Source organism: Mesocricetus auratus, unplaced genomic scaffold (assembly GCF_017639785.1).
Source record: "Mesocricetus auratus isolate SY011 unplaced genomic scaffold, BCM_Maur_2.0 Super-Scaffold_4256, whole genome shotgun sequence".
Classification (NCBI taxonomy): Eukaryota; Metazoa; Chordata; class Mammalia; order Rodentia; family Cricetidae; genus Mesocricetus; species Mesocricetus auratus.
The window spans coordinates 128574770-128598191 of record NW_024429182.1 but is presented as its reverse complement, the minus strand read 5'-3'; the positions used below and the strand labels follow the sequence as shown (position 1 = coordinate 128598191).

Sequence of the window (23422 nt, the reverse complement as noted above, 5' to 3'; positions counted from 1 at the left end):
ATTTGTATCAAACCAAAGTGGAATCTTTCACTAAATCAACCTTCACAAATCACGTACAGTATAAAATTCCAGTCAGAGGACCTTGCCCAAATTGTCTTAGAATTTTGTCATGAGCTGAACTGAAGTTTATGTTTCTTACTTACTATGTGAAAGGTGGGTAAGCAAGATAAAAGAAAATGCACTGTTTGTGTGTCCTATTGTAATAGCAACTTTTGCTGGCTATTTTCTGGCTACATAAGTATGTAATTGTGAGCAAAGCAGAAAACTTAGAGATGCAGAAATGATTAAAAAAAAACCACTTGCAGGTCAAGTATAGTTGCCCAGGGAGGGAAGGCAAGAAGATCAAGAGTTCAAGGTCATCTTCAGCTACATAGTTCAAGGCCATCCCAGGATACAAGAAACCCTGTCCCTATCTCTGTGCTGCAGAAAATGAAAGGCACAGCTCCCTGCAACAATCATTGCTGCAGTATCGGAGTGTGTTTTCCTTCATACAGATCCACAAATCATAGGAACTCCAGGTACAGCAAAGGCTGTTCCTACTGAGACTGAGAAAGGTTTGCCCAGTCCTATCCTGGCACTTCGGGAGCAGGACTGCCTGTCATGGAACATATTTAAAAGACGTTCCCTCGGTTTGTCAGCTGGGGCTAATTAGCAACCTGGCATTTCTGATTTCACGTTCTGTTAATCAGCTTGGCAGCTGCAATATCCAGCTTCCTAGAAGCCTGCTTTCCCGCCTTAGAGGCCTCGTCCCAGCGTGCCAGTGGGAAGTGGAGATTGTGTGTGTTTGACAGGGACGGCTGGTCCTATGCCAGCTTTCTCACCCAGCTCCCCCAAATAAGACCTGCTTTGCGTTTTCCTCCACACCTGTGTGTCTGAGTCCAACTGTAATATGCCACCTGACCAGAGGAACTCTCAGTGACACAGACTCCTCTCCCTGTAGATAACATTGCCTCAGAACTGGAGAACTTCATGGGGCTCATCGAGGTGGTTACCGGCTATGTGAAGATCCGCCATTCCCACGCTTTGGTCTCCTTGTCCTTCCTGAAGAACCTTCGTCTAATCTTAGGCGAGGAGCAGCTCGAAGGGTAAAACCTCTACATTCTCCTTTATGAAGTGGGGTGTGCTTCTTTCTTCTTTTTACATTTTATTAGTGAGTGTGCTCATGTGTGTATGTGTGCTCGTGTGTGTGTGTGTGTGTGTGTGTGTGTGTGTGTGTGTGTGTGTGTGTAAATGAGTATGTATGTACATGTGTGCCTTTATGCCTGCGGGGGTTCAAAGAGACATAGAGTGTCTTTCTCCGTCATCCTTCATTTTTGAGACTGTCTCTCACTGAACTTGGGGCTCACCAGTTTGGCTAGACTTAACTGGTCAACAACCCCCATGGACTTTCTTGCTCCACCTCCCAGGTGCTGAGATTCCAGATGTATGTTATGTGGATTCTGGGGGTGGAACTCAGGTCCTCACGCTGATACAGCAGGTGTATGACCCGCCTGACCATCTGAGCCATCTCCTCCTCAAATAGAGAAGCATAAAAACTTGCCAAGTACAGACAGTTCATTTTACTGTAAAGATATTGCAACCTATAGAGGTTGTGTGTCAGTTACCTTGCAGGATTTGTATTATTCATAGAAACTTTGCCTTCTGCACAAAAACTGCTTTACGAGCTGGGTTTTAAAGCAGCCATGGGTCTCAGCGTAGAATAGAAGCTCGTGTTTCCTGCGTGTGTTCACATCGTCTCTCCAGCCTCTGTGTACCTTTGCTGGCTCCTTTGTATATTTGATACAGCTCTGGTGTAGCTCTGAAGTTAATGATTTGAAGTTTTATAGATGTATCAGTTAAGGATGAAGTCCTTCAGGAAGAAAGTGAGGGGAAGATCCTGGGAATCCATGTCCGTGACCACTAGTGTGTCTGCGTGAGGTTGTAGCATGAGGGTGTCTCTGCAGCCTCCAGTTCTTCTCAAACCAACTCTGTCCTAAATGCTATCCCCTGATACAGCCAGAATGAGCTGCTTACCCTGTCCTTGAAAGGCCCACTGTCTTCCCATTAGAAAATGGGAAGCTTCAGAAAAATATCTTCCTCCTCCCAAATCCAAGGCAGGTGCCAGGCACCCAGCCCAGAGTGTCCCAGTCATTCCTGGGGTTCTGCCTATGTGAGGCCATGATGTTGTTGGTTCATTGTTGGTTGTATCAATTTTAAAGGGAACTGGAATTCAGTCTGATATACACCTCTTTCCCTCCCACCCCCTGCCCCCCTCCCTTCCCTCAGACTGAGCAAGTGATAGGCATAGAAAGTGGAGAGGAGGCTTTGATTATTTTTATTATGTGGCATGGTTATCGTTACGAGCTAACTGGAAGTATACATGCACTTAGGTGTAGCAGGAAATTGACGCTGGTTTTTATTTCCAAGAATATTTATAGCGTATCTTTTCATTATTTGAAACTTACATATGAAGTACCAGCCAAGTCTTCTTAAGGATGCTTGTGCTTGGGAAGCTTCTCTGGAAAGCTTAGGGCCCCATCCTGCTGTCAGCATTTTAGAAGGGAGGGCGGGACAGGTGAGGCCTGGAGGCTGTCTAGAGGCTGCCTCTGGCTAAGACACTTGAGACTCTCGCCTTTAGTTGTAGCTTTCTCTGCCTTTTCTTCTCCTGTGATACACTCCCCGTGCTCTGTTTGTTTGAGGGGCACCTGCAGCCACAGCTCCCTTGTTTTTCTCTCCTAGGCTAGATTAGGCTCAGCCCTTTACTACTTCCTCATTTATTCAAAAAAGGAAGGGAAGGATTCCAGGACAACCAGGACTGTTACACAGAGAAACTCTGTCTCAACAAATCAAAAAGGGGCGGGGTGATAAACAAACTAACACAGGCAGTGCAAAACATCGCTTTCAGAGCACCCCCAGGGGAAAGAAAAGCAGGTGCTCTGGGCACCATAAGGAAGACCCACCACAGTGGGAGAGGATCGGAGGATCGGACAGACTTCTGGGGAGAGCTGGCAGTGAAGACAGCCTCCTGGAGCTGGAAAAGCACAGGGGTAAAGACAGACAGTCAGAAAGAGTCGAGCAAAGAATGCCATCCTGCCCTCCCTCCTGGGCCTGTCTTCCAAACAGTGCTGGGGAGGTAGGCGATAGTAGAATTATAGGAGGTGCTGCTGCTCACGGGTTATTTAGGTAAACCATGGGGCACACTCGTGGCTTTCGAGAAGAGGAGTCTTAGTAGAGCTGTCTGACATTTAATTTCAGGGTGCTGTCTGTTTAAACCAAGGTAAGCTTCTACCCTGTGTTTCCTGGAATGTGCAATACAGTTACAGGGGCAGGGAAGTCCTTGCTGTACCTCATGAGGTTGTACCTCTCTCCAAATCCATCAGTAAAGTTGGGGCCGGGAGCGTCGCAGATCGAAGCTCGAGTACTTTTTCTAAGTAGTTCTGTGTACTCTGGCAGACAGTGGCAAAGATTGAAAATGATTATCTTATCCCTGTAATCATTCTAATCTATATATCCCCAGGCCACTTTTGATTTTTTCTTTTTTTTTCTTATTTTTTACATTCCAATCCCAGTTGATTTTTTGTTTTAAGCATCCTTGTTTCAACTCATTCTTGTTGAGCCTCTAATATGGCTAGTGAGAACAAAATAAATGCTTTTCACCTGGTTCACGATTCTGAACACTTTTGTTTTGATGCAAAAAAGAATCTTCCCCATGAAGATATCCGTCAACCTCAGCTATCTAAGAAAATACTGCAGTCCTTCTCACTTGGCCTTGTGAATAGCCCTCATGAGAGCGCACATATTTTACAGACAGTGTAGTTCCTGGGTTTTCTTTCTGAGCCTTTTTAACCTGTGTCATGCATATTCATCATGAACCATTTCTTTATGCTGATTTCCAGGCTTGCAACAGGTGAGGCAGAATCCCATCAGGGTGGGCAGCTACAGTATGGTACCCAGGTAGCATCAGGACCCTTTGGTTTGTCCAGAAGGTCTCAACCATTACTCACTGTAATGTGTCACATCTATAACCTCAACTTTAGATAATAAGAAAAATCACAGGAATTACAAGGAAAATCACAGGAATTGGAGAGATGACTCCTTAGCTAAGAGTGCTTGCTGGGCAAGCATGATGCCCTACATTTGAATCCTCATGTCCCAGGTAGTTGGGTATAGCTTCACGTACATGTAGCTCCAGGTGAAGAGCCAAGAATTTGCTAGTCAGATGGCCTGCCTAACCTAAATGTGAGTTTTGGGTTCAGTGAGAGGTGGAGAATAACAGAGAAGGGTGCACATCTGTATATTCAACATGCATGCACACATACATCCACCCAAAAGAGAGCAGGGCTTTCTCTGAAGTAGTGGTGTGGTACATTGATACACACTTGACCTGTAATGCATGAATGCCTGCTACCCTCATCTCTAGCAAAACTTGGGGGTAGTAGAAGGGAATGAAAAGAGAAAGTCAACTTTATGTTGTTGGTTTGGTTTGGTTTTTGTTTGTGTTTGCTGGGGAAAATTGGTGTTTTCCCTTAAATAAAAGAGAAATATTTCCATTATCTGGAAATTACTCTACTTCAGACAAACTTGATTTGGAGGCAGTCACGTAAGTTAGAAGTTCAAGTTCTTTAGAGCTTTAAGGATTGATGTCTTGACAAGAACAAAAATACAGAAAGGTAGCAGGTAAGAAGAGTTGGAGTTCTTGGTATGTTTAGGCATCTCTCCTCTGTCCTCTGGACTTTGCCGATTTGGTGTTTTGTACTGCCTTCTTGCAGCTCTGGGACCCTCCCATAGCCTCATTTTAGCATGCACTTGAGACTTAAAATACATACAATTAACATGTGGCTCAGCCATTCTAGGCTCTACTTAGATATATGAAAACATGTACATGCAGATCTTGTAATTGAATGCTCATAGCAGCATTTTTCACAATACCTGCCCAAAATAGCTCACTGGATATAATCTAAGGGTTCTTCAGTGAATGAATGGATAAGCACAATCAGAAAGATACTGCTCAACACCCAAAAGGATTGGGTCATGGTACATGTAGCAACATGGGTGGACAGACATGGGAGATGCTTAGGTTGGGAGGAGAATGGGGTCCTTGACCTGATTCAAATGTCCTGAATCTGGATGATGGGATGGTGTCTGTATAAATTTATTGAAGCCCCTGGAGCTGCATATTTATAATGGGTACAGTTTTAGAAGGTAAATTATACCCCAGCAAAGCTAGCTTTAAAAGCACTCTACAACAAATAGCCTTTTCTGTGGATATATGTGGTGCTGGGTTTAGTTCTACCTGAGTGTGTATTTCCATATGCATTGAGCCTATGTACATGGTGTAACTTTGGACTTGAAGCGAACCAGTACTCTACAGATGGGTTGAGTGATGAAGGTATAAATGGCTATGTTGGTGACAGCTTCAATGTGTTGGCTTCTGATGCCCTCTAGAGACAGCTGTCAACAGGCAGCAGTAGTGTCTCCTGGGGAAATGAACGGGGATTATTGGTTGTAAACATGTCTGCAGGTTTTCTTCCAGTATGTCACTAAAGGCTTGAAAGCAGAGTCCTGTGTGGAATGGAGACCTCAGGCTCAGCCCTCTATGTATCGAGATTCGGGACTTGCATGTTTTCTGTGACTTCGTTCTGTGGGACTTTGACACTTCAGAGAGTAGCAAGGTCATCCAGTGCCTTTGTGAGGCAATTCAAAGCTCACAGCATCCTTTTATATTTAGCTTATCCGATTCTTCCAATTGGCCTCAGGGCCGGAAGAGACCAGAAGACACCTCCCATGGGCAGCTGAGAAACTGAAGTCCTGGAGAAGCTGAGTAAACCACCCAGAGTTGGCACTTCATAAGCAGTAGAGAGGATGCTTGGGCCTGATTTTCAGTTCCTACATGGAATGCTCTACACCCTGTCCCTGGCAGTCTTCCAGGTGTCACTCAGCTCTGCGGCATCCAAAAGGGAGATGGTGGTGCTGGCCTAGAAATGGTGGCCAGAGATCGTAGCTAAGTGTGGGTTGGGTGGTTATGATGTGACCGTTCCTGGAAGAGGTTACCAGCACCCTAATAGGTCTACACATTGGCAGGTGAAACTCATCCAAGTAGAAGGGAGTTTTTTGTTTTTTCTAACGTTGAAAAGGCTAAGAGCTGGAGTATCAATCTCAATAAAACCCCAGGGCATTATATAGCCTGTAGGAGCCAAAGAAGAAATGAACAATTCAGTTTTTTTAAATATTCTGTGAATGTAAAGAGGCAGTGAGCACACAAACAATTTCTGAAATCACATTTACTGAGTGGTTTCCTTAACTGGTCATTTCCTTTAGAAAACAATGACATCGCAGGCACATTCGTATTTGGAAGGTGTGCAGACAAATCTCCACCTGGACCGTCTCTTAATTCTCACCTGATTGTAGAAGGCCGCCTGGGAAGCAGGGGCTGGAAAGCACGCATCATGTTGACAGGGTACTCTGAGCAGTTTGATGATTATTTTGGTGAAGGTTCATATTTTTCTTTCCTGTCTGCAGACTCCACAGTGCCTGGGTTTTATTGATATTGGTATTCTAGCTCCCAGCCTTCTCAACATTGTTTAAAAAGAAAAAGTTTGTGTTTATTGTAAAAAGATAATCTTGCTTTTCAAAGTGATTAGTCACATACCCTGGATTTCTATGTGCCTGCCATTCATTTGTCAAATTCCTACTTTCTAATCACGCTTCCTCCCCGGGGAGAAGAATGTTTTGTTCAAAAGGGAGGTATTTTTGGTGCAGTTCTGTTTCCTGCTAGTGAAATTAGTTTACTAAGAGGCCTTGGCCTAGATTGAGATGCAAGTTTGACCTGATTAATTGGCCCCTGCATCCGGCCTAGCCGTATCTTCACTAACAAGGAGATTTTTTTTTTTTTTTTTGGTCTCCTGGGACTCAGACCTGGGAGCAGCCTGACCAGTGGGTTAGAGATGAGCCCAAAGACTGAAAACACCTCACAGGTTAAAGGGGCTCATGATGGGACCAGTCCTTTTCACCATTACAGCTCTCCTTCAGATGCCTGACTATCTTGGCTACCCCCTTCATCAATAAGAGTGAACGTTGATGGGTCAGTGGGTGGCAGTTCTGACTGACAGGTGTCCCAGGACTTCTCTCGGACAATCAGCCTTGTGGATGATTACAATCTGGATTCCTTTGATCAATGTGTCTAATATTCCAAGACACAAGCATGGTAGGGAAACACTCTTAACAAAGGAAAGTGTTGCTGGACCATACATTTTGCCACTTTCTTGCTGGTTCCCTGAGCCCCTGCATGTACAGGACCCTGCACTGCAGCATGTTTTGGGGTGCTTGAGTAGGTTTGGGGCTTCAGCTTGACTGGACAGATTTTACTTGAGCTCCGACTCCTAGGTATGAGGACTGTTGAAATACACCTATATTGTGTTCCTGGTTGCGCGCATGATAGGTGTAAGAGGGATGTATGCCCAGAGGTCAGAGGACGGCCTTGTGGAGCCAATTTTCTTCCTCTGTGCAGGTCTGGGTCACCTGGCTTGTGCTGTGAGCACCTTTGCCCCATGTAGCCATCTCGCTGGCCTTTCTAAGGACTCTTAAAGCCAGGGAGAACTCAGACCTCACCTGTTCCACTCCAGTGCATAGACAGTGCTCCTGATAGCACTAAGGTACCTACCTACCTGTGGCCCAAGATGTGTTGAATTCATGGCTATTCTGGTTCTGAGTCCTCGCCTCTGAGCTCCCGCTGAGTACTCTGGGAAGTGTCCAGGGCTGCTTGGTAGCATCGCAGTTGTATATAACCCATGCCTTAGTATGTGAAGGTCAGGTTGAAGGTGGACCTCCCTAGTTAGTCGTTCAGATTGGGGTGAGGTCCCTCAGCAGGTACAGAGGTACTTGGTGGACACAGCCTTTGGGATAGAGCAGGACTTTGGGACTCCTCTGTCTTAGCTGCAGGGAGAGCTTCTTGTCTGCACTTTTGCTTGCTAAATCTGTGAGTGGGTCTTAGACATAGCTTTTAGGGTTCAAGAGGAACAGAGGACTCAGACCATCTACTGACATACTGCCTACAGATCAGGGCTCAGGGGGAGGGGTAGAGAGACAGACCTGCTGCAGAACCCTTCTGTAGACATACCAGCAGAGCTCTTGCTCTCTCCCCTCCCCTAGATGGGACAGGAGAGTGGCCAAAGATAGCTTCCTCCCTTTTGGCCATGACTGTATTCTACTGGAAAGTGGGCCATGGGATCAGTGCTGTGTCAAGCCCGGTGGACTCTGGGTTTTCTAAGTGTGGGCCTAGGACTGGTGGTGTCAGCATCACTCATTCAAAGTCCAGATTTCTGACCCACTCTGGTCCTCTGTATCAGAAGCCTTAAAGATAGTTGGGATGGTGAAAACAAGCTGTGTGCATGCCAGATGTGCAAAGTCACTGTTAGACACTGCACCCTGCTACCCTGGTGCGAGACACCAGAGAAAGCACTTAGTGGGTCCATCTCCTCTCCCATACTTTCATGGACTGAAATGAAGGCTTCTTGCAGTGAGAGGCAAATGTAGAGGAGGGAACAGCCAAGCTGTCTCCCATCCCATCGTGCACTGCTGATTGGGCATGGGTAGGATTTATTCCCGGGGATAATGGCAGTCTTTGCTGCTAGTATGTAAGCTGTTCCGGTTGAGTAGCAGAGCATGTCTGTTCTCCTGTAGGCTGATTTCAAGCACATTGTACATACCTGGCTCTGAGAAAAATAACCAAAGTCATTTCTAGGGAATGATTTGAGGAACATTCTTTGGTGGGAGAAGCTTTGTGTGTTGGTAACAGAGGTCATAAAGTTAATTAGCGTCCTATGGATTTCAAAACATTGTCCTTGGCTCATCTTTTTGCCAGTGTTCACAGCCACTGTCTGACTTTACATAACCCCAGGAGGATGGAGCCACACATGTCACAGAGAGGTTCCATGTTGCTGAGGGGTCCATGGGCACAGTAGGTTGCTAATGTGAATTTCTATGCTTCCAGGAACTACTCCTTCTATGTTCTGGACAACCAGAACTTGCAGCAGCTGTGGGACTGGAACCACCGGAACCTGACCGTCAGGTCGGGGAAGATGTACTTTGCCTTCAATCCCAAGCTGTGTGTCTCTGAAATTTACCGCATGGAGGAAGTAACAGGGACAAAGGGCCGCCAGAGCAAAGGGGACATAAACACCAGGAACAATGGAGAGCGAGCTTCCTGTGAGTGATGGCATCCCAACCTCTGTGGCTGACGCAGTCTGTGGCTTTCACGGGCAGGCCGCTCTTTGTTTCACTTTGGACTGTCAATCCAGCCACCTTAGCCAGCTCCTGGCCTCTTCATGCCTCCACAGTTAGTAGTGGGCAGGTGCCTGACAGGTCCTCACCGATACATTTCCCGAAGCATCTGTTTGAGTGTAAGAACCGTGCAGTTTAAATGTCTGTTCAATATGAGCAAACAGTATTTGCTAAAGAGCCGGTCCTCTCCAGCCCAGTGAACAGGCCCGCTCTGCCTCCCCGCCATGGTGCAGAAGGCTCAGAGTAGAAGCGGGTGTCAGGCCCCCGGTCTTCACACTGGGCCTCCTCTTTGAAGAGAAGTGAGCCCACATCCCTGAGTCTATAGCGCTTTTCACATTTTGTACAATATAATAGTAACATTCTGGTGATAGAGTTTTCACCCTGCGATCTCATAGACTAGAGTCCATCCTGTTAATCCAGCCACTCTCCAAATGTGGTCTCAGGCCTGGAATGTCAGTCAAGCTTTGTCCTCCATCCCTGTATGGAATAAGGCCCTTAAAAGTGCTATGACTCTACCAGACATGATGATACACTCCTGTATTCTCAACACTTAACAGGCTGAGGCAGGAGGGTTGCAAAATTGTAGCCAGCTTGGGCTGCATAATAAAGCCCTGTTTTGGTTTGGTTTGAATTTTTATTATATTTTTTAAGATTTATTCTTGTCTCATATACTGCATCCCAGCTGTGTTTTCTCCACCCAGTCCCTCCCCCTACGCTTCCTCTCCCTCAGATCCACCCCTCCTCACTTCACTTCAGAAAAGGGCAGGCCTCCCAGGGCTATCAGCCAAACATATGACATTGTCAAGTTACAAATAAAACCATCCCCTCGTATTGAGGCTGGACGAGGCAACCCAGCAGGAGGAAAAGGGTCCTAAAAGCCGGCAAAAGAGTCAGACAGCGCTGCTCCTACTGTTAAGAGTCCCACGGGAACACCGAACTATACGATCATAACATGTATGCGGAGAACATAGGCTGTAAGACCCAGTTTTAAAAAAATAAAAAAATTCTAAAGCTTTACTGGATCCGCTATCTTTGACTTTGGAGCATTAGTGGGAAAATAAAGAGTCATATGACCAAGCGTTAGTCAAATATACACATGCACACAGATAAGAGGCTAGCCTTGTCTTTTGAGTGTCTAGACCTACTGGATACCCTCAGGACCCAGGAGGCATTTAGGGGAGAGTTGTAGAGGCTGGAAGTGTGTACATAACCAACATCTTCACCTTCCTGCAGAGCTCCCTGCCCTGTTCCCCATTAAGACCATAGCAAAAACCTGTGACCAGAGCATTTCAAAGCACCTCTTCTCCCTTAGAGGCAGCCAACCTGACCTGCAGGTCATGAATGCAGCAGTCATTTATTTTCCTTTGGAAGCACAGTCAGGGTTTTCTCTCTGAGTGACACTTGAGCAGGACCTGAAGTGCTCCCTGGGTTTCCGTCTCAGTCTCTTGCCTTTAGCTCATTAGTGTGAAAGTAAGATTCAGGCAGTTTGGGGGCTAAGGACCACTCTCTGGAGAGCTTTGGGTGCCCCGCCTTTGCAGTTGGAATATCATGCTGCAATCAGGGCCAGCTCAGTACCACCCCATACCTCACAACCAGGGAGCACCTGTCACAGAGCGCAGGGCTTGCCCAAGTCAGGGCCCACCTAGTCTCGTTCCTGCTAGAGCACTCTGAAGTCTTAGAGCCTTCTGGTTCGGTGTCAAATTCAGACTAAGAGAAACTCCTTTTTGTGGCAGGTCTTATACCTACCTGCCTTTGGTGGCTTCGTAGAAGCCATCAGATGTCCACACCTGCAAGAGCTCTTGCCATCCCCTCAGATCAGCGTACAGGTTTGCTGTCATTTAGCCAGATCCCTTCAGCAGCCAGCTTAGTATGGATGAGCTGAAAGTTACGCCCGCCACCTTCACTACAGAGGCTTTTCTCACAGGCTCATGCCTCATTCCCCGGGTGGGTGGCCAGTGCAGTGAGCTGAACTGAAGCAAAAGATGAGCCCGTAGGAGCTCCCTGGCGAAACACTTGGACCCTTGATGGGAAGTAAGAAAGCTTCCTACAAAACCCAGACAGAGCTTAGCATGGGCAGCTGCTAGCTTCAGGCAAGAGAACAGTAGTGCACGAGTTTCGTAGAGACGTGTGGATCTCTGTCGCTCATGGGTGTGCGTTTTATGCCCCAGGTGAAAGTGACGTTCTCCGTTTCACCTCCACCACCACCTCAAAGAACCGCATCATCATAACATGGCACCGCTACCGGCCCCCAGACTACAGGGATCTCATCAGCTTCACAGTCTACTACAAGGAGGCGTGAGTTTCTGTGCCTGCCTGTCGTCCTGGTGTGGAGCTCCAGGGTGGCGATGACAAGGCCTTTGGCTGTTGTATGAGTTGGCTGAAGAGGGAATCAGTGGGTTTCCTTTGAAGAATCAGGCCAGGTGGCCACTTCATCCTCATGTAGCCTCTCTAGTTGTCACACGACACTGTCCCAACCTGTGACAGCTAGTCAGGCCTTTCTTTGTTTAGATGGTTTGAATTTTTGATCAAGTTCAACCCAAAGGAAAGGGGGATGAATTTTAAGAGAACTGGATCCATCCAAACTGTCATAAGCTATAATGAGGACTTGGTTAAAACACTGTTTTTGACTCTGTCCCCAAATACCCCCATACCCCCATAGGATACACTGCTCTCACTGAGGTTGCCTTGAACTGGTCCGATACTTTCCATTCACTCTTTGTGCGCGTGGCTTTGCCCTGACTCTTCTCTGGGTCATGAGCCCTGTAGCATTAAAGAAGAATGGAGAGGGACCAACCTCAGTGTCAACGGTTTCCGGGATCTTCCAAGACTTTCCCAGTACTGATAACTGTCATCCTGCCTATGTAGTCATGACTTGCTCCATGTAGCAGCTCTCAGAGACGTGATCATCCATTTTCCCAAGGCTCATCTCCCCAGAAGCAAGAAGCAAAGGTGCCCGTGGCAGTGGCTGGTACATTCCCTGATGCTGGACCTAGGGTCCTGGGGACTGTTACAGCCCATGGGAAACAAGAATGGAGCGCTGTCCCCGGCTCCCATTGTGACTGCACATAGGTCACGTTGATATGATTTCAGAAGCCAGTGGCCGGCAACACTTTCATCTCATAAATGTAGACTCCCACCCTCCCACCGTCTGTGCAGAACCCTCTCTTGTCTTTGAAAGTGTTGCCAATACCCTGCCATTGTTAGCTGGTGATTTCGCTAATGCCACTTTGTGAGACAATCAGAAAATAAAATATCTGAATATTATCAGGTATTTATCAGCTTATATTTTAGAAACTGTTTTTGGTAAAAAAAAAAAAGTTTTGTTCAAAAGTAATCCTTTATCAATATCCAGTGTTTGCATTAAACAGCCATGATTTTTTATTCATTAAAAAAAAAAAAGCTGTTCCAATTCAGAAGAAAGAAAATCAGCATCTGCCTGTCTTGGGAGCAGCTTTTTCAGTCCCTGTGAATATAGAACTTGCTGTCTCTCTGAGGCTGCTTGTTCAGTTCTGCGGCTCATAGCTGGTGAGCCCCAGTCCAGATGCTTGATTTTATTCTTGTATAGAAATCTAATTGATGATGAGTTTTATTTGGAATTCCCATTATAGACAGTGTGACACACTCAGCCCCTGGGGAAGGTTCTTGAGAGCTGTGATGCCAGAGCCCTTCAACATTCTCTGGCCTTCGTTGATTGTCTTTCAGACCCTTTAAAAATGTTACGGAATATGACGGGCAGGATGCCTGTGGCTCCAACAGCTGGAACATGGTGGATGTGGACCTCCCTCCCAACAAGGAGGGGGAGCCTGGCATTTTACTGCATGGGCTGAAGCCCTGGACCCAGTATGCTGTCTATGTCAAAGCTGTGACCCTCACCATGGTGGAAAACGACCATATCCGTGGGGCCAAAAGTGAGATCTTGTACATTCGCACCAATGCTTCAGGTATCCGTGCACCAGATGAGCCCCCCGACCCCTGACTTGTTGTGAGCTTGCTATAGTTACATGAGCAGTGTGACTGTAGGGACAGCGGTGAGATGCCTGTTGTTGCTGCTTTCTTCTCATTCCTAACACCTTAAATTCTGCTGAGCAATTTTCTGGACTTGTACCATCTTAAGCATCTATCTCTCTGCTCTATGCTAATGAGCCTGTGTCCTCCAGAGTTGTAAGGTGGTTTCTTTCTGAATGCCCCAGGGTGTAGCCGCCTATAGCTGTTCTCCTCTGTTTTAATGCCAACTGATAGGACCTAAAATGATGCTGATCTGTGCACTAGATCTGTGCTGACCTAGTGGCTTGCTGGTTTTTCCATCTCTATTCTGTGGCCATCAGCATTTTCAGCAGGCAAATAAAGGCTAAACACCTAATAGGCTTAGAGCCTTGTGCCATCCAAGCATGGACTGTTGACTGATCCCTCCTCATCTTCTCTTCATGTGCTGAAGTACTAGTTCCCCAACTCCAAAACCTAGAAATAGTGAAAGCAAACATTTGTGTAATTTTATATGCAAAGACTATATTTACATATGTACACACACTTCATTGTAAAGATAATGACTGTTTTAATACATTTGGGCTATTAAAACAAAAATCCCATAAACTGGGTGGCTTACAAAGCAAAGAAACATACTTCTCACCATTCCAGAGGTTGGGAAGCCCAAGATCAAAGGGTAGGTATTTTGTGTCTGGTGTGAGCCGACTTCTTGGCTCATGGGGATCTGTTTGATGTGTCCTCACATGCCCGAAAGAATGCGCCTGGCAGTCTCTGACCTTCTGTCTGTCAGTGTTAGTTCTGTTGATTAAAACTCCACCCTCATGACCTAATCACTTTGCAGAGCCCCAACACTTGAAGCCTAGGGTTTCCACATAGTGACTTGTGGAATGGGCACACACACAGTCCACAACACCAGTAAACATTCTCTGAGAACAGATTCTGCTACAGTGAGTAGTGTGTTAAAATAGTGCAGACTAGCGCAATGTAAGTGTAAAATGGCAGAGTGAGAAATTTTTAAAAATAACATAGAGCTCATGCACCCCTACTTCTCCAACCCCCACCCCATAAGCAGTCACAGTCATTTACTGACCCTGAAGTCTTCATAGAAATGAATTTTCCATAGGCATCTAGTCCTGGGGATGGGTTGATTTAGTGGAATTTCAAGTGCAACAGAATACATTCATATTTCATCTTAGAATTTGGGAATAACAATCCCCAGAGAATCTTCACAGCATATTTGAGAAAGATAGTGGAATTTTTTCTTGCAGCAGGTTGATAAGAAATGTGATTGTTCTTCCTAAATATTGAAAACTGCATTTTGGCCCCTGTCCTCAAGTGCTAGCGACTGATATGACATACTTGGTCCATCCTTTGCCTCTGTTTCATCTGTGCAACCTGTCATTGAAATACCTGGTAACAAACTTTGAGAAATTCTTCTAGAAACCCTGAAGGGACCAGACATCGATGGTTATAGCTTCTTTGCTATAGTTAGTGTTAGTCCTGATCTCCCAGCATGACGCAGTTCTCAGAGTCTTTAGCATCTCATACATTCCAAGGTCCTCATCAGCTAGTTAGTCCTTTCTGTTGATGTGGTATGTGACCAAAAACAACCTGACAAGAAAAGAATTTGACTTACATATCTGGATCGCAGTCTATCATTAAAAATCCAGGGCAGGAACTTAAGCAGAGGCAGCAACCATGGAGAAGTGCTGCTAACTTACTAAGGTTTGCTCCCCATGGCTTGCTCAGCCTGCTTTCTTATAGAACCCAGGACCGCCAGCCTAGGGGTGACACTACCCACAATAACCTGGGTCCTCCCCCATCAACCACTAATTAAGAAAATACCCTACAGGCTTTGCCTATAGCTCTGTCTTATTGATGCATTTTCTCAATTTAGTTTCCCTCCTCTCAGATGACTATAGGTTATGTCAACTTGACATAAAACCAGCCAGCACAGCCTGTTTTTGCCTTTCAGATTTTAAAAACAGCTTAGTTGGACCTCATGCTTAAGAGACATACCATGATCCTATTTCTTGCACTTCGAAAAATACCAAAGTCTATTCTTTGTCGTGTGTGTGTGTGTGTGTGTGTGTGTGTGTGTGTGTGTGTGTGTGTGTGTGTGTGTGTGTGTGTTGGGGGTAGGGAGTATTTTGGCTGTGATTTTGCTATGGGAACTCCACTGAGAACATGGCAGTGGTTCTGGGTGTTTTCCTTTTTACATTAAGTTATTTCTACTTTTAGAGTTTGGACATCGGTAGTATCAGTAGGATTATTAAACTCCCCTTGCTGGTAACAGGATTTGCATAAAATAAGAGCTCATGTGTGCTGGCTTTCCAGGATCATGACTTAGTCATCCCACACAACCTTGCCTAAAGGATCTGTGATTCCATGTTCCTGTCCCCACATTTCTTTCATGCAGGGTCAGGCACACACAGTACTCCACACACTGTCCACCCCCCACTTCCGTTTTTCATTTTGTCTCTGTGTCATTTTTATCAGAGATTCAAATTTGCAATCGCAGATGAAGTCCTGAGGAGTTCAGTTTGCTATTTGCTAAAACAGACTGGAGAGTGGCAGCTGTCACAAGTGAATTAACTGTAGATTTTTAAAGTCCCCTCTAACCTTGCCTGTACACTCATCGTCTCTTTAGTCTAGTTACGTGAGCCATGCATGTTTGCGCAGAGATTCTCTACAAACAGATGCTCCAAAGGGAAGGCTGGCATTCCAGTTAATACTCTTTCAAAACAAGGCTCGGGTTCACTCTGTTCTGCTTGGCCTTTTGCTATCTTTGTGGCCAGGTCAAGCCTGCAAGCTTCCTGTTGGTTTGCATCGAGTCCCTGATAACCTCCACCTCAAATGTCCTTTGTGCTTCTTTCCAGTTCCTTCCATTCCTCTAGATGTACTTTCGGCATCAAACTCTTCCTCTCAGCTGATTGTGAAGTGGAATCCCCCAACTCTGCCCAATGGTAACTTGAGTTACTACATCGTGAGGTGGCAGCGGCAGCCACAGGATGGCTACCTGTACCGGCACAACTACTGCTCCAAAGGTGAGCTGGGCCAGAACACACACGCACATGCACGCACGCACACACGCATGCATACCCACCACACACGCGCGCACACACACACACAGCGACAGCCACAGGATAGCTACCTGTACCGGCACAACTGCTCCAAAGGTGAGCTAGGCCAGAACACACACACGCGTACACCACGCACACCACACACACATGCGCACTCATGCACGCAAGCACGCGCACCCGTCCCCGTTAACAGTGCTCACAAGCCCTGTACAGGGCTTTCATTCCCAGTCTGTTCTCTTCCGAGTAGACAAAATACCCATCAGAAAGTACGCGGATGGCACCATTGATGTGGAAGAGGTGACGGAGAATCCCAAGACGGAAGTGTGTGGTGGTGACAAAGGGCCTTGCTGTGCTTGTCCCAAAACTGAAGCCGAGAAGCAGGCTGAGAAGGAAGAGGCCGAGTACCGCAAAGTCTTTGAGAATTTCCTGCACAATTCCATCTTCGTGCCCAGGTGAGTGTCCCCCCCCTTGGAAGTGCCACATTTGGTGCTACTCAGCGAGTCCCATCTCTTCATTCCTCTCTGCACGGTGGGGACACAACGTGGGACCCACCTAGAGGGAGCAACAAAAGATGCTATCACTGTGGTCAGCAGAACTCCTACAGAAGGCTATCCTTGCAGGAAGGGGCTCCAGGCTCATGTTATGGGAGGAGGTGCATGTGTGTGAGAATTACATAACCTCAGCCACATCTCCTCCCTCAGAGAGCAGATGAGGTCATTGTCACCTAGCGGTGGAAGCCCTCTGCCTGAATCACTTGACTGTCCTCGAGGAAACCAGTAAAGGGAAAAGCTGAGTTTTGGCCCATTTCTGCCCCGCCCTCCTCTGTCCATTGACTCCCTCAACCCGGCAGAAAAGGAGTGATTGTAGTGGGGGCTGGAATCAGTCAGTTTCAAAGGCGACCCAGCTCCAAAACATAGCCATGTGCTCAGCGTGTCCATTACAGTCAGCTTTCATAAGCAGAGTGGGCACCGCCCCAACACCCACCCTCTGCTGCTGTGGTCTCCCCCCCAACACCTACCCTCTGCTCCTGTGGTCTCCCCTCAACACCCACCCTCTGCTGCTGTGGTCTCCCCCCCAACACCTACCCTCTGCTCCTGTGGTCTCCCCCCGTTCCTGCAGAGTGAAATCCCAAATGGAAACAGGCACCGACTCCCGAGCCTACACCCCTGAGTTCTGAGTTCAGTCCTCAGAACCCACATGGTGGAAGGAGAGAGCTGACTCCCACTAGCTGTCCTTTTCTGAGCTTGGGGGGACAGAAGTAAATGTATTTAATTTTAATAGAAGAAAAGAAAAGTTCAATAGCAACACTAGAAAAAGCCCAGTTGTACACCAGTGGATGGATAAACAAAAGGTTACATAACCAATACCAGTTAGCTATAAAATGGAAGGAATGCTGGCTAATGACACAGCGTGCACAAGTCCTGAAAACTCCATCAAGAATGAAACAAAGCTAGACAGTAAAGAATAGATACTGTGTGGTTTCATGTATCTGAAATATATGGAATAGGCACGTGACAGATTAGAGTTTGCTCTGGGGTAAAAGCAGGGGGAGAGGAAAGTGGGATCATCTTTTTAGAGTTTCTGCTTAAGGCAGTGCAGTCTTTCAGAAGCAGTGTCAGAATGGTTGTATGTCAAACGTCATTAAATTGCATACTTAAAATAGTTAAAAGCTTGTGTTGTAGGTCATTTTTCTTAATTTAGTGATTTGCTTTATGACAGTTAAAATGATGAGCACAATAGTTGTTTGTTTTCTAGCATATGTGCTGCCAAGGCAAACACAACACAGTAGGATCTTTTAAAGATCAGAGGAGCCAGAGCTATCTGGGATTAAGGAAATGACTGGGCTCTCCTCCTGAAAGGTTGTGCACAACCCTGGAGTCTGAAAACTGGTTGGAAAGCTGGATTCAGACCAGTGAGGTGCCCAGCCCAGTCCCCATGGCACCCCAGCTGCCTGCAGTCCTCTGAGCCTGTTCCTCCCCCCCCGAGATCCCCCAAGCCTTTAACTGCTGTTTATCCTGCCGCTACTTCGCCTTTAGTGCTTTTCTTGGATTGTCTCAACAAATGGATTTTCAAACAGCTTCCTCGATATTTGTGAGATGGTCAAAGATAGCCCTCTTCCTCTGAAGAGTCAATAGAGTAGAAAATACAGACCTGTTAGCTCTGGAGGGCCCATCCCTTTTGAGAATGGAACTCCTGGCTTCTTGGCAGCGTTCCCCTGTGGTCTTCCACTCTTCATGTTCTTGCCAGGTGGGCTGCATCCCACCTGTACGCAGCTCTCATCCCTTGCCCAGTCCCAAGCAATGCAGCAGTAGCCTTAGCACCCAGCTTTCCCATGATTCACCCACAGCTAGCCTGAGGGTGGTGTGTACCTCTTAGAGGTGCCTGTCTGATGGTCTGTTTTTATTTTCTCAGTTCTTATCAATGTTTGAGGCCTGATTTTCAGGTTTCTGGAAACAAATGGAGCCCCACTCACGTGTTCTGTTGTTTTCCTGCTGTTTCACAAACCAACACAAGTCAGTGGCAGAGGCTCCACTCCCCTCGCAGAAAGGATGTTGGGAGGCCACAGGTACCCACTACTAAAGGAGAAGCAAAGTCAGGCTTGATGGACTTCCAAGACCATGGTGCATATTAGGGACTGCAGTCATCCTGCAGTCCTCAGGAAAAGCCCTGGATTTAGGGACTTGCTAGCTGCTCAAACCAGAGTATCTTCATTTCAGAGAAGGTCAAGGAAGCTGCTACTGTAGGCCTTTGGATCCCTTCTGCCCTGTGTGTCTCAAGCCTAAACTATCTCACCTTTTCCCTAGCCAGTCTTTTTTATTAAATTATTTTTTACATTCCAATCCCAGTTCCTCCTCTCTCCTTTCCTCCCACTCCCTCCTCTCCCCCCTCCTGGTGGTGTGAATGTGCTTCCTTCGGGTATATGCTTGACAGTGGCATTGCAGGTCTTGAGGTAGGTTGATCCCTAATTTTCTGAGAAATCATCATACTGATTTCCACGGTAACTGTACAAGTTTGCACTCCCACCAGCAATGGAGGAGTGTTCCCCTTTCTCTACATCCTCTCCAGCATGAGCTGTCATTGGTGTTTTTGATTTTAGCCATTCTGATCGGTCCCCTAATCAATCTTAACTGAGGCTAGCTGGTTTGTCCATCTCTATGGTCAGTCAGTCATCAGGACTAACCAAGTAGCACTGTCAGTTGGGTGAAACAGAGCAATGCCTGGCTAAGAGTGGTTGATGCGTTGTTTCCTAGTGCCTTTGATGGACCACTTGTGTGGGCATGTGTGTGAGTGTGTGGGTGTTTTGAGGGTGCCACAGAGAATGCAAGATGGGTCATGAAGAAGGAAATCCCCTTGTTACGTTGGTTCTTATCCACGGAGCCTAAAAGTTTCATTTATTTCAGGATTAGGATTTTCCTTTTTCTTTGTTTTTTTGTTTGTTTGTTTGTTTGTTTGTTTGTTTTTTTTGGTTGTTGTTGTTTTTTACTTCCATCTTGGCCACAGAAAAGACAAAGAAAGCTGATGCACTTACCAGCCGGCCTTCTCTTCCTTACAGACCCGAAAGGAGGCGGAGAGATGTCATGCAAGTAGCCAACACCACCATGTCTAGCAGAAGCAGGAACACCACAGTGGCTGACACCTACAATATCACAGACCCAGAAGAACTCGAGACAGAATACCCTTTCTTTGAGAGCAGAGTGGATAACAAGGAGAGAACTGTCATCTCCAACCTCCGGCCTTTCACTTTGTACCGCATCGATATACACAGCTGCAACCACGAAGCCGAGAAGCTGGGCTGCAGTGCCTCCAACTTCGTCTTTGCGAGAACCATGCCTGCAGGTACGGCACTACAGCCGGGGTGGGGGAAGGCTGGCAGAGAGCGTGTTCCCAGTTCCAGGTCCCGAAGAAAGCAGCTGCCTTGATCCAGAAGAAGCAGCAATCGTCCTGGTCCACCAGAGCAGCCTGTGGGCCTCCTTTTTAGTCCCCTCTTCCCTCGCGGTCACCCAGACAGCCACTGGGTTACTGTGAGGATGTGGGCTGCAGAGAGTCAGTGCCTCAGATGGAGGCTCGGCCTACACCGAAGCTCACTGCCCTCCTTCAGGGCTGCTGTGTATGAGGGGTTCTTTTTCTTTAGATAGGAGAAACAGACCTGGAGAAAGTGACTTAGGTTGTCAGGAGTGTTTCCTTGTACTCAGTCACAGGTTTTTCTGGTGACGATAGGTCAGAAGGTAGGTGCTGTGGCATCCTGAGATGGCAGGTCATCAAGCATGCCCAGTCCCTTATCCTGGGCCTTGTGCTAGCAGGCATCTCGGGAGGGCCCCCCACACACAACATCCCTGTGCAGTCCTGCGACAGACCCATCTTGGGGAAGGGCCATTCTCAACGTTAACCCAGCATTTGTCATCCTTTCTGGAGACCTAAACCCAATGTGGCTGCTTGTTTCCATCCTTGCACAGAAGGAGCAGATGACATTCCTGGACCAGTGACCTGGGAGCCAAGACCTGAAAACTCCATCTTTTTAAAGTGGCCAGAACCTGAGAACCCCAACGGACTGATTCTAATGTATGAAATAAAGTACGGATCACAAGTCGAGGTACGTCTGGGACTGTGGCCTGCACTCTCATGTGTGTCTGCCGGCCCTGAGAGCACATGCTGTCGCATGCCACAGCTCTGCTGGTCAGTCAGTCAGTGAGCAATCGGGTCTTCCCAGGAACCCAGGCTCTGGGGAGCAGTCACCGCAGTGCAGGGAGCTGGCCTGCATGATGGCTAGGCAGACGTTGGGCAGCTGGAGTTACCAGCACATTGAGGAGCTTGCAGGTGTCAGTCCTCTTTTACGATTGTGGGAAACTAACCCTTATTGTTTGGTTTCTGTAGGATCAGCGGGAATGTGTGTCCAGGCAGGAATACAGGAAGTACGGAGGGGCCAAGCTTAACCGGCTAAACCCAGGGAACTATACAGCCCGGATTCAGGCCACCTCTCTATCCGGCAATGGGTCCTGGACAGACCCTGTGTTCTTCTATGTCCCAGCCAAGAGTAAGTCTTAGGAAAGAGATGCATGTCAAAACTAAAAGCTGGCTGGGCCTGAGCTGGGCTTCTGATGTCTGCTTTTCTGTTAGAACAGAGCTGGCCGGGTTGAGGAGATGGCTCGTTAGGTAAAAGTAATTGCTTGAGGATCTAAGTTCAGATCCTTCACATCAAAACCAGGAGTGGTGCTGTGCTTCTGTATCCTCACTGACAGTAAAATGCTTGCAGCTTGCTAGCTAGCCAGTCTAGCCCATTGGTGAGCTCTCAAAAAATGAGGTTACAAGCCATAAAGGAAGACATTTGACATTTACCCCTGGTGTGCACAGCTCTGTGCCATCATCACACACACACAGGGAGGGGGGAGACAGAGAGACAGAGACACCTGGGCAGCTATCAGGTAGGGTCACATTAAGGAACTAGTGTGTTATCTGAGATCTCAGCCTGGGAAGATGCTGAGCCGTGGGTACTTATCTCAAGTGACTGACTAGAAGAGGGTAGTATAACCTCTGGGAGCTAGGAGACAACTCTGCTTTCACCTTTGCTTATGTGTAGAGGCATTTTGCAAAGCATTGAGTTGAACATGCCGTCTCCTGCCTAGTCAGTGAAACTGGCTAAGGCTCATAGCCAATGCTCAGAATCACAAGGTGAAAGAAACCCAGGGAGCAGCTGGTCTCACTGCTCTAGGGCAGAAATCTTCAGGACAACATCCCAGGCAGAGGCATTCTCCTCCCCTTATCTGTCCAGTGTAAAAAAGAGGTACTCTTTATCCACCATATATGTTGAAAGATAATGTATTCATCATTTTGCAGAGACTGGAGGATAATGTTACAAGTTTCAATCAAACCATTGAGAAGTCAGGATTCTTAGAAGGCTGTTGTATGTAGTGATGTCTTATGTAAAACTAAATGTTGTAAAATAGTTAAATAACAAGGGCTACATACCATGAAAATTTAGTCTTTTATTTGGTGAAGTATTTGTATATAGTGCATCTTTAGATGTCTTGCGGGAAACCAAATTAAATTTTTAGATTAGTTCATGTCCATGGACTATAGGGACAAATAAAACAATGGGCTCTCCCCTTCCCTTCTCTCCAGTCACTCATTTTGTTTGGGGTTTTTTTCCCCCATTTTAACTGAAGTCTTATGAATTCTTTCTGACACGTATCTCGAATCCGGAATCTCTGTTGCCATGCTTACCACCATGAGTCCAAAACCTCCTAGTTCTCGTGGTGAGACTGTTCTGAGCAAGGCCTGCAGGAGGGCCAGGCTCTCTTTTGAGAACTTGACTTGCCATTTGCCAGTGAAACTCCTGGGAAAGTTAGGTCAGCGCTCTGATCTTGCTGATTTAAGAGGACCTCTTCCTGTGTCTGTATTAAGCAATGTATAACATATTCAGGGAGAATGGCATGTTCCCCTAACTCCTCCTATGCCTGGCAACATTAGCAAAAAGTATCATCCTGTGTGGGAGATGGGTGGGGTGAGCCAGCTGTCCCTGGAACTTTTCATAAAGATCAGCATAGCATGAGTAGTTAGTGTGTGTGTAAGAGTCTGTTCATTTTACTTCAGCAAACGTATACACTTCCACACAACTACATTTGAACTATTATTTCAGAATATACAGTACTTAAAGGAGTATAATGCTTCCATCTGTATTTACATTTTTCTCCAAACGGTTTAGTTTATTTGCTGGGCTACTCCTGAAATTACCTTGAAGATTCCAGTGTGTGGTAGGGGAGTAAAGGCTTTTTCAGAAATGGTTTTTATCATACGTCCAACCATATATAAAAAAAACAGCAAGACAAGCCAATTACTCGCCTCCTAACTTTGTCCTGTTTCTTCTTGCTTCTGCAGCGACGTATGAGAATTTCATGCACCTGATAATTGCTCTGCCGGTCGCCATCCTGCTGATTGTGGGGGGACTGGTCATCATGCTGTATGTCTTCCATAGGAAGAGGTGAGTATCTGGGCCAGCATAAGACAATAGTGGTAGCCAGCTAGATTGACTATTTGAGCTTGAACATAGATCGTCTATGGGGGGAAACACTGTATAGACGGGCAACCCACGTTCCTAGTCA

At 46.7% G+C, this 23422-nt stretch overlaps 1 protein-coding gene across 1 annotated transcript in view; it reads left to right on the top strand.

Annotated features, from left to right (window-relative positions):
• Positions 1–23422, top strand: part of Igf1r (insulin like growth factor 1 receptor) — a 280892-nt gene that overhangs the window by 225351 nt on the left and 32119 nt on the right. The window contains exons 5-14 of the mRNA XM_040730426.1: positions 941–1085; positions 8969–9183; positions 11427–11553; positions 12961–13199; positions 16122–16289; positions 16573–16777; positions 19879–20162; positions 20780–20916; positions 21198–21357; positions 23199–23301. Coding sequence (XP_040586360.1) covers positions 941–1085; positions 8969–9183; positions 11427–11553; positions 12961–13199; positions 16122–16289; positions 16573–16777; positions 19879–20162; positions 20780–20916; positions 21198–21357; positions 23199–23301 — 1783 coding nt within the window. The remainder of the gene's footprint in view (positions 1–940; positions 1086–8968; positions 9184–11426; positions 11554–12960; positions 13200–16121; positions 16290–16572; positions 16778–19878; positions 20163–20779; positions 20917–21197; positions 21358–23198; positions 23302–23422) is intronic.